At 66.5% G+C, this 9,854-nt stretch overlaps 2 protein-coding genes across 2 annotated transcripts; one reads left to right on the forward strand and one right to left on the reverse strand.

The window, feature by feature from the left end:
• Nucleotides 1-251: 251 nt before the first annotated feature.
• Nucleotides 252-1,431, reverse strand: EMIHUDRAFT_446813 (hypothetical protein). Its single transcript, XM_005792434.1, has 3 exons — nt 1,225-1,431; nt 819-1,133; nt 252-746 (listed from the first exon to the last, which is right to left on the reverse strand). Exons 1-3 carry the CDS (start codon nt 1,249-1,251, stop codon nt 507-509), a joined length of 582 nt encoding a protein of 193 aa, XP_005792491.1. The 5' UTR covers nt 1,252-1,431; the 3' UTR covers nt 252-506.
• Nucleotides 1,432-7,381: 5,950 nt separating this feature from the next.
• Nucleotides 7,382-9,697, forward strand: ALG6-2 (Dolichyl pyrophosphate Man9GlcNAc2 alpha-1,3-glucosyltransferase). The gene is made up of 3 exons (XM_005792435.1): nt 7,382-8,246; nt 8,742-9,020; nt 9,219-9,697. Exons 1-3 carry the CDS (start codon nt 7,413-7,415, stop codon nt 9,687-9,689), a joined length of 1,584 nt encoding a protein of 527 aa, XP_005792492.1. The 5' UTR covers nt 7,382-7,412; the 3' UTR covers nt 9,690-9,697.
• Nucleotides 9,698-9,854: the final 157 nt, after the last annotated feature.

The raw sequence follows: 9,854 nt of genomic DNA on the forward strand, positions 1-9,854 counted from the left end.
GTACGCCATTCAGCCTGTTGTGCTTCTCGGTCCGCCCCGCGCTCTCCGCGCTCACCCCCCCGGTGCGCGGTTGTGGGTGAAGCGTGCGGTGAAACTGTGAAAAATCTGCACACCGCAATAATCCCAATCGTCTCGCGGAGAGAGTCGAGAGTCACAGTGACCTCACAGTCATGCAGAACGCGGAGCCGTACAAGGGTTACACACTCTCGAGATTCTCGTCTGGACTGCGCTGGTGTCAGGTCGTGCGCGCGGCGGTGTGATTATTTTTCGCGGTACGAAAAACTCGCAATGGAATGAATGACTTTCCCGCGTCCCGACACCGTCTGCTCCAATGCTCCATGACGTGCCAAGGGGGGTACTGCGGGCTCCCAGCTCTGTGTACGTGTGTATATACTGTGAGTCAAAGTATCTCTCATTCATGCAGGTGCGTGAGTGGCCACTCGTCTCTCTGAGTTCAGAGGCGGTCGCCCGCCGCACAAAGCGTGCTGCCCCGCGCCCGACCGGGCTCAGAGGAGCCCCGCCGCCGCCTCGCCCGCCTTGGAGGCGCCGTTCTTGAAGAAGTCGAAGACAGTGGTGAGGCACTTCTTTGCCGCCTTGTAGGCGACGACCGCGCCGACGACCATGAAGCCGAGCGCCGCCAGCCTTGCATACTTCAGGTTGCAGTCGGTCCAAAAGTGCAGGAAGGCGGGCTTGCCGTCCTGCAGGGTCCACGTCTGCGGCGCAAAGGACCACATCTGCCCCTCGTCCTGTTACGGCGCGGGGAGGAGAGGCGAGGGTGAGGCACGGTCGCGCCTGGCCGCTGGGGCGGGGGGGCGCGCCTGGGTGACCGCGTTGAGCATCACGTTGACGTAGTCGGCCAGCGCCCAGAAGCCGAGGCCTCCGAGCGTGAATGCCTTGATGCCGGCGGTGATTGGCTGCCCCATGTACAGACGGTCGCCTCCGATGATGCCGAGGCCGGTCCCCTCGATGCAGACGAGCGCGAGCTTGCTGTACCCTCCCTGCTGGCGGATAGTCTCGTTGAAGATGTCGACAGGGAACGGGTCAGTGCAGGTCTCGTTGGTCGCGTTGCCCAACATCGGCTGAATCAGTGAGGCGAACTCCTCCTGGATCTCGGCGCCGCCGCCACCGGGCACCTGGCGACAAGGTCGGAGTTGAGAGCAGGGTCAGAGTCAACTCGTCCAGTCGCCGCGCGTTCAGGCGTGGTGGGCGGCGGGCCGCGAGCACCTGAGTATGCGCCGCCGACTCGGCCATTCCTGCCTCCGGAACCGCAGCCTGAAGCGCGGCCTTCGTCAGATCCGAGTTGATGTCAGCGGGAGCTCCGGTGGCGAGGGCAAGACACAGGCAGGTGCCGATCCGAGTGAGCGGGGACAAATTTGTGGGGTTCAGGGGGGGGGAAAAGGGCAGAAAGGGTTTGATCGAGGCGGAAAGGGCTTTTTAAACCGGAAAAAAACCCCGGGGGGGGGAAATTTTCAATTGTTCCAAAAAGAAATCCCGGTGCAAAGCGGAAGCAGCGGGGGGAAATCCCCCCTTGCGAAAAATGTTTTTTTCACATTACCCCGAGGAGGGGGGGGGGGCGGGCCTCCCCCGGGGCTCCCCCCGAGACCCCCCCCCGGGACGCCCCGGCTGGGGGTGAGGCCCCCCCCCCGGGCCATTAAGGGGCAGGGGCGGGCCGGACCTCCTCAAAGTGAGGCGCCCGGGGTGGCCCCCCCCCCCCCCCCCCCACCCGACCCGCCCATTCAGCTCGCCCATTCAGCTCTTTCGTCGGAGCACTCCGAGCGTGCTTTTTTCAATTTTTTAGGCGGGATTTGTGGTCAACTTAGGCGCGCGCGCGAAACACAGATACACAGACGACACAACCGAACCAATGGACAACTGGGACCAGATCATCACGCAGAACGCCTCGCAGCAGACGCTCGAAGCCTTCCTCGCACCGTTGAACCTTGGAACCGACCGGAACTACTCCCAGTTCCTGATTAGCATTGGCTACGGCGATGTGAACGAGTTCGGCCGATTCGACCAAGAGGACCGCAAGACATTTGAGATGCTGGCCATTGACAAGGGCATGGAGGACTGGAAGGCCTTCAAGATTTCACGCAACATGAAGCACTTCGCCAAGGCGCACCAGAGCGGCTGGCTCGTCGGCGACGAGCAGGGAGGGACGCAGCCGCTCTACGCACCACCGCCGGCTCAGCCTCAGGCAGGGTCGTCGCCGCAGCAAGACGGCGCACCGCCCGCTGCGCCGCAGCCACCCGGAGCCACCGAGCCGGAGGAGCAGCGCAAGAGGCTGCACGCGGAGCGTGTCAAGGAATGGCTCGCGGGCACTCCCGGCGGGAATCGGCCGGTCTATGGCCGAGACAACGGCAGCCTCGGGCTGCAACCTTGGCAGATTGCGCTCAACGAGGCGGCGTGCAGACTGGCCATCGAGCAGCCCTGGCTCGTCCGGTGCGCCAAACCGCAGTCACTTCCGACACATGTACACGTAAATACTCTGACTCTGACTCACACACGCTCTGCCCCTACTCTCGCCCTAGGTTCGAGGGCAAGAGGCCCAAGGTGGGGGAGCTCCAGAAAGCGGCGGGTACGATAGCAGCAGAGGGGTTCGGCTTTGCCAAGAAGAACGGCAGCCGCGCGGGCGGCGCCCAGGGTGAAGCTGGAAAGCGAGCGGCACCGGAAAAGGCGGCCGGCGGGCCGGCGCGTCGACCGGCTGTCTCCATCACGCCCAACCAGCGCGACGCTCGGCTTATGCTCATCCCGAAACTGATGAGCGATATCGACGACATGATCTCTGCGCTTACGAAGCAGAAGGACGAGTTCATTGCAGCCAACAACTCTGCAGCGGCCGTCACGGTCATAAACACGCTGTCGGAGAAGCGCGTGGAGAAGACCGCGCTGCAGGAGGAGCTACGACAGCTGCAGGCGAAGGGGAAGAAGGCCGCCACCGACAAGAGGCGATCGGCGGGAGAGGGCGCGCTCCTCGAGCAGCTCTCTACGCCCGAGGTCAGTGCCGAAAACATCCCGGCAGCGACCACGTCCGAACTCGAGACGGTGAAGCGGCTCGCGGACCAGCTCGCCGTCAAGGACTCGTTCGCGAAGGAGAGCACCGAAATTGGCCGCCTCCGCGTCTCGCCTATTGAGGGCATCACACTCGAGGAGTACATTATGGCGGCCCGGCACTTGTGCTCTGCGCGCGGGCACAACGACAAGACGGTGTGCGCCTGCAACGTCCTCATACGCGCTGCCACCATCCTTGTCAAGAAGCGCGGCGCGCGCGTCTCGCTGCGGCAGCTGTGGAAGGACGCAGGCGGCTCCTCGGGCGTGACGAAAGCCCGCAATATCCTCGACCAGTTGATGCACATCCCGGCGGTTGCCGTGCGGCTCGGCACCAGCACCGGCGAGCAGACCGGCTGGATCGTCATGGCGAAGGAGCCGGACGTGAACTACAAGATGCTCGACGGCATGGTTGGAGCCGTCGAGCCGGCGCTGAGCACGCTCGAACTGAGCTCGAGGCCGATGATCAGCACGGCTCGCCTGCGGGCACTCAAGCGGCTGTGCTCGACCGATTCCGACCGCAAGCTGGTGGAGCTGGCGGTGCTGGAGGGCCAGGGCACGCGCGCGCGCCGGGAGCTGCTGGGCACGAACCGCGCGCCGTCGAGGGAGGCGTGCGCAGAGCTGGAGGAGAAGATCGAGGCTGCGCTCGCGACCTTCGAGGTGTGCGCCGAGCTCGCCAACTTGCAGACCTTGTCCGAGATTACCGCGCGCATCGGCTGCGGGCAGATCACCGAGCAGGACATTGCAGACGAGGTTGCGCGCCTGGAGGCAGACGAGCGCAAGTACGCGGCTGAGGCTGAGGGTGGCGAGGCGCGCGGCGACTCGGGAGCCGCCGCTGCAGGCAACGGGCTCGGCACTGGTGCGGCAGCAGCAGGCGAGGGGGAGGACGCAACGGACCTCTTGGAGGCGGCCACCACTGGGCCGGAGGAGCCAGACGCGTCGTGGGCGGCCGAGATCCCATCTGCTGAGGATGTGGAGCGAGTGCGCGCCGAGCTGGAGGCGATGGGGATCACCAACCTCGAGACGCTCACGGCGGCCGACGCAGACGCAAAGACGATCCTTGGCGACAATTGGGACGAGTACGCCATGAGCGGCATCGACTTCTGGAGCGCAAACACCCCTTATAGCTCCGACGGGAGATTGATCCGGCCGCTTAGTGGTAGTCACATCACCCCGTTCACGTAAACGCACACCCCGTTCACACTTAACGCCCGTCCCGCCTCGCCCACCCCCCCCCGACGGGCGTTAACGAACCTTTCGTTTCTGTTTGGTAGGCTTGGAGCCATCCCTCGGCGTGGGATGAGAGCGAGGAGGAGCTCCTCGCCGGCGCGACCAAGTCCTCTCTCCTCGATGACGCCGAGGAGATTGCGCTGTCGCTCCGGCGCGAGGCGCGCGCAGCTGGCATCGACGATGGCGCTGCCTCGGACAGTGACAACTCCGACTGCGCCAGCTTTGCGCGGCTCTCTGCGCTGGGCGCACAGCAGCTGGTTGTCAAGCTCATCGCGCGCAACCGCCGGAGGGCAAACGCGACCGCCCGCAAGTCTGACGCCGTCTCGAGCGCGCTGCGCGCGCTGGCGGGCGAGCGCGGCCGCTCGCCTTGCGTCGACGCCATCCTGCGCCGCTATCCCGACATCGGAGAGAAGATTGAGCAGATCTGCGCGGCGAACGACATCGGCGCGGATGCGTGGCGGCGCGACGCTACCTTGACGAGCGACAAGGCGCGCAAGCTCAAGAAGGGCTCCGGCTTCAGGCGGATCCAGCTCGAGCTGTCTAGCCGGTTTGGCATCGACATCTCATACGGCGCGGTGGTGGAGCTGGGCATCGCCAAGAGCCGCCGCAAGCGGTCGGCAGCGCGGTACAAGAACGCGGTGGCGCTCGCCTGCCGCAGGAACGTGAAGCGCGTCTCCGAGGAGAACATCGACAAGCACAAGTCGGCCGCGCACTACCAGATCGCGCACTACCTGCGCGACCTGGTCTCGCAGCTTCAGTGGCTGTGGTTCGAGCGCGACGACCACTCGAAGGTGCGCATGAACTCGAGCAGCACCACCAACCAGCACGCGGTCCCCACCGTCGGCGAGGGCATGGGCGCGGTGCAGCACGACTACAACGACCCGAGCGTCTGCTCGTCGCTCTACGTGACCAGCATCCGCGCGGCGCCGCTGGCCGATGGGAGGGAGATCAACATAGCCGTCGTCAAGGTGGACGGCCTGCACCCCTCTTCCCCATCGCAGCACTTCGCAGACCTGTACATGCTGCAGGAGAACACCGACGAGCGGTGCGTTGCGCTCTTTCGCTCGTCCGACGGCGGGTACAAGCCGGTGATGCAGATTGAGGTGGACGGCGGCGCCGACGAGGACCCCTCGCGCGCCGAGACCCAGTGCCTGCTGGCCGAGCTGATGCTCGGCGGACCAAAGAGGAGGCCGGAGATGCGGCGCCGGCAGGTGGGCGCCTCGACGCGCTGCTCGCACTCCTCTCCGCTCAACAAGGTGGAGCGGCTCAATGGACAAGAGACGCGAGGGGCGGCCGGCTTTGTGGCGATGACCAACGCGTGCGGCTCTCTGCTGGATGCGAGCACCGGGGATCTCGACAAGGCGAAGGTGCACGCAATGTGGCGCCACCATCAGGAGAGGTACCGCGAGTCGCTCTCCGAGATCTCTGGCCTTGGCGGCGCTTCGATCCTCGCGGTCAAGGGGGCAGAGCTGGGGGCGGAGCAGCTGTGCGAGGAGGCCACCATCGTGCTGGAGCGCGCGCCGCTCTTCTCCGAGTACTTGAAGAAGTCGACGACGGCCTCTCGGCGGGCGCAGATCGAGCGGCAGCGGCCCGACATGGTTGCTCACATCAAGTACCTCCAGCGCTTCGTCATGCATGCGCAGAGGCTGCCTGACCAGCCCTACTTCTTCACCTTGGGCTCCTGCGACTCGCAGCGCTGCGGATGGTGCACGGGTACGCCGCGCATGGACCTGTTTTGTGAGGGAGGCCCTGCTCTCTCCCCAATTCCGCCTTGCTACCTCGACCCCAACCGCCCGGGCCACTACATGAAGCCGGCCGCCGCGCTCTCTCGATTCGCGGCCGACAAGTTCGGTGCGCTCCGCGGCGACTGCCTGTACCCGTCGCAGATTGCCCTCGGGCTCTTCAAGCGTGCCACCGCCGAGTGCCCGCTGCGACCATTCCCGCCCGACCAGATTCTTGCGGCGGTGGCGCAGATCAACGACTCGGCCGTGACGGAGAAGGAGCTGCGCGACTTTTTCATGCATCAGCACTTTGTCAAGCTGCACCGCGTGCGCGGCGCGGCGAAGGCGAGGGCCACGCGGCAGCGGAACAAGGAGGCGAACGCGGCCGTTGCCGTAACCACCGCTGCTGCCGCCGCCACCGCCGCTGCTGCCGCCACCCCCGCGGCTAACCCGCGGGCCGCCGCCGCTGACGCAGGCGCCCGCGCCGGCGGCGCCACCGCCACCGCCGGCCCATCTGGCACGGGCGCCACCCTCGCCACTGTGGTTCAGATTGGCGACGCAGTAGGCGGCGCTGCACCGATGGAGGTGGAGGCGGCAGAGGAGGAGGCAGAGGATGCGGAGGGTGCGGAGGGTGCGGAGGGTACGGAGGGTGCGGAGGAGGCAGAGGCGGGGGCAGAGGCGGGGGCAGAGGCGGGGGCAGAGGCGGGGGCAGCAGAGGTGGGGCGCAGCTCCCCACCACGCAAGGTGCAGCGGACCGAGCTGGTGGGCAAGCGGATGATGAAGACCTTTGCCGGCCATGGCACTTTCGTCGGAGTGGTCGTCTCTTACGACCAGGAGTCGGGATATTTCCACGTCACCTATGAGGACGGCGACAAGGAGGACCTCTCGCGAGCTGCTGTCCAGGCTGGCGTGCGTCGATTCCAGCAGGCCCAGGCAAAGTGAGACGACCCGTCTCGCCGAGGCGCGCTTTTTGCGTCCGCTTCGTTAGATGTTAGAGACTTGTGCGTTTGGAGCAGTGCGGACTGTCTGTGCAGAGTAGAGTGGGGGCACCCGTTTAGTTGATTTGTAGTATTGTTCTGTGTGAGCGGTGGTGCCGCACGGGCCGCTCTCCCTCGCCTCGGCGGTGTGCGGGTGGTGCCGCGGCGTGGCGCTGGTGCGGGCCGGGGGCGCGCGGTAGCCGGTAGGCGTACAGGGCCGCGTGTGCGCGTGGCCCGCCCGTGGTGCCCCTGGGTCGGGCAGCGAGCTACCCCTCTCGGGACGGCGCATCGCGAGTGAGGCCCCGGGGTGGGGCAGGTGAGGGAGGGGGCGGGGACGGCCGGGCCCCGGTGAGCCCCGGGTGAGGCCCGCCCCCCCCCCGTCCTCGGGCTACTGTGATAAACACAAGACTGGCAAGACAAGTCAACGTCGGTGTATATGCGGTCGACTGCCACGACGACCACCATCGTGGCGGCCGTGCTGCTGCGCGCGTGCGTGTCGCTGCACGGCTACTCGGGCGAGGGCGTGCCGCCCATGTACGGCGACTTTGAGGCGCAGCGCCACTGGATGGAGGTGACCGTCAACCTTCCGGCCGAGAGGTGGTACGTGCACGGCCCGGACAACGACCTGCAGTACTGGGGCCTCGACTACCCGCCGCTGAGCGCGCACTTCAGCTGGGCGGTCGGCCGGCTCGCCCAGGCGTGGCACCCGCAGCTCGTCGCGCTGCACGCTTCGCGCGGCCACGAGAGCGCCGAGACGCGCGCCTTCATGCGCCGCTCCGTGCTGGTGGCCGACCTGCTCGTGTTTGTGCCCGCCGCGCTCGCTTTTGCGCGCCTGCCGGCGGCGGCGGGCGGCGGCGGCGGCGCGCCCACCCGCACGCTCGCTCTGCTCCTGCTGAGCCCTCCTCTCGTGCTGGTCGACCACGGCCACTTTCAGTACAACTGCGTGTCGCTGGGGCTGGCGCTGTGGGCGCTGGTGGCGGCGCTGTCGGGGCGGCCCCTCGCCTGCTGCGTCGCCTTTTCGCTCTCGCTCAACTTCAAGCAGATGGGCCTCTACCTCGCGCCGGCCGTCTTTTGCTACCTGCTCGCCGGCGTGCTGCGCACGCGCGGCGTCGGCCTCGCCGCGAGCCGCTTCTGCGCGCTGGGCGCCGTCACGTCGCTCACCTTCGCCGCGTGCTGGGCGCCCTTCTTGGCGAGCGCGACGCCGTACGACTCGACGCTCGCCGTGCTGCGCCGCGTCTTTCCGACCTCGCGCTCGCTGTACGAGGACAAGGCTGCCCGCCCTAGACACTTCCTAGACACTTCCTAGACACTTCCTAGCTCGCTGTACGAGGACAAGGCTGCCCGCCCTAGACACTTCCTAGACACTTCCTAGACACTTCCTAGCTCGCTGTACGAAGACAAGGCTGCCCGCCCTAGACACTTCCTAGACACTTCCTAGACACTTCCTAGCTCGCTGTACGAGGACAAGGCTGCCCGCCCTAGACACTTCCTAGACACTTCCTAGACACTTCCTAGCTCGCTGTACGAAGACAAGGCTGCCCGCCCCAGACACTTCCTAGACACTTCCTAGACACTTCCTAGCTCGCTGTACGAAGACAAGGCTGCCCGCCCCAGACACTTCCTAGACACTTCCTAGACACTTCCTAGCTCGCTGTACGAGGACAAGGCTGCCCGCCCCTGTATATGTACAACATATGCGCTGCTGCTGCCGGAGGGCACGCCGCGGGACTCGTCCGTGACGCGTCCGTGACGCCTCCCCGCCAAGGTTGCCAACGTGTGGTGCACGATGGCGCTGCTGCCTCCCCTCAAGCTCAAGGCAGGCCCGCCCGGCCGCACCCGCTCTCCACGCCCCCCGCCTGCGGACGGCACGCTCCTCACACCTGCAGGCCAAGCTCGCGCTCGAGGCGCTGCTGCGGCTCTCGCTCGGATGCACGCTCGCCGCACTCCTCCCGCCCTGCGCGCTGCTGCTGCGCGCGCCCTTGCGCCGCGCTTTCCTGCTCTGCGCGACGGCGTGCGGCCTCGCCTTCTTCCTCCTCTCCTTCCAGGCGCCGCCGAGATGCGGCCGAGATGCGGCCGAGATGCGGCCGAGGTGCTGCCGAGATGCGGCTGAGGTGCTGCCGAGATGCGGCCGGGGGGTTGCCGAGATGCGGCCGAGGTGCTGCCGGGGTGAGGCTTTCCGTTGAAGAGACGGATCCGGCAGCTCGAGCTGCACACCTCAGGCTCCCGGCGGCGCCGCCCCCAGGTGCACGAGAAGCACCTGCTGCTGCCGCTGCTGCCCGCCGCTCTTCTCTCCACGGAGCACCCGCGCGCGTACGCCTGGTTCGCGCTGCTCGCCGCCTTCTCCATGTTTCCGCTCCTGGCGCGCGACGGGCTCCGGCTCGCCTACTCCGTCTGCCAGCTCGCCTTTGGCGCGCTCGCCGCCGCCCTCACGCCGCCGATGGAGGTGGGCGGCAGTGCGACGGCGGGCGGCCTTCTCCTCGCCGCCTCCCTCGCCGGGATGGTCGCGCTCCACGTCGCCGAGGCGGCCCTGCCGCCGCCGCGCCGCTACCCCGACCTGCACGCCGTCGCCTTCTCCGCGTACGCGTGCTGCCACCTCGTCGGCGCCTACGCCGCCTGCCTGCACGCGCTGTGGCGCACGACCGCCACCGCGCCGCCGCACACGCCGCTCGACGGCGGCGGCACGACCGTCCGGGAGAGGCGAAAGGCGGAGTGATCGACCTTTTCAATTAACGCCGAAAACTTTCTCTCCTGGTAACCGAGCTCATTTATCAAACAACCCCCATTTTTTTCTCCTTTTCCTTCTTCTTTCTTCTCTTTTTTTTTTTTTTCCTTCTTTCTTCTTTTCTTCTTTTTTTTTTTTTTCTTTTCTCTTCATTTT

Source organism: Emiliania huxleyi (genome assembly GCF_000372725.1).
Source record: "Emiliania huxleyi CCMP1516 unplaced genomic scaffold EMIHUscaffold_1075, whole genome shotgun sequence".
NCBI lineage: Eukaryota > Haptophyta > Isochrysidales > Noelaerhabdaceae > Emiliania > Emiliania huxleyi.

What these genes read in the sequence shown, in the direction of transcription:
- ALG6-2 (XM_005792435.1), top strand. Translation starts at nt 7,413, where the DNA reads ATGCGGTCGACTGCCACGACGACCACCATCGTGGCGGCCGTGCTGCTG. An exon ending in GCTCGCTGTACGAGGACAAG is followed by an intron (nt 8,247 to 8,741) that starts GCTGCCCGCCCT and finishes CTCCCCGCCAAG; the next exon opens with GTTGCCAACGTGTGGTGCAC. An exon ending in TTCTTCCTCCTCTCCTTCCA is followed by an intron (nt 9,021 to 9,218) that starts GGCGCCGCCGAG and finishes CGCCGCCCCCAG; the next exon opens with GTGCACGAGAAGCACCTGCT.
- EMIHUDRAFT_446813 (XM_005792434.1), bottom strand. Translation starts at nt 1,251, where the DNA reads ATGGCCGAGTCGGCGGCGCATACTCAG. An exon ending in AGTCGGCGGCGCATACTCAG is followed by an intron (nt 1,134 to 1,224) that starts GTGCTCGCGGCC and finishes CCTTGTCGCCAG; the next exon opens with GTGCCCGGTGGCGGCGGCGC. An exon ending in TGCTCAACGCGGTCACCCAG is followed by an intron (nt 747 to 818) that starts GCGCGCCCCCCC and finishes GCGCCGTAACAG; the next exon opens with GACGAGGGGCAGATGTGGTC.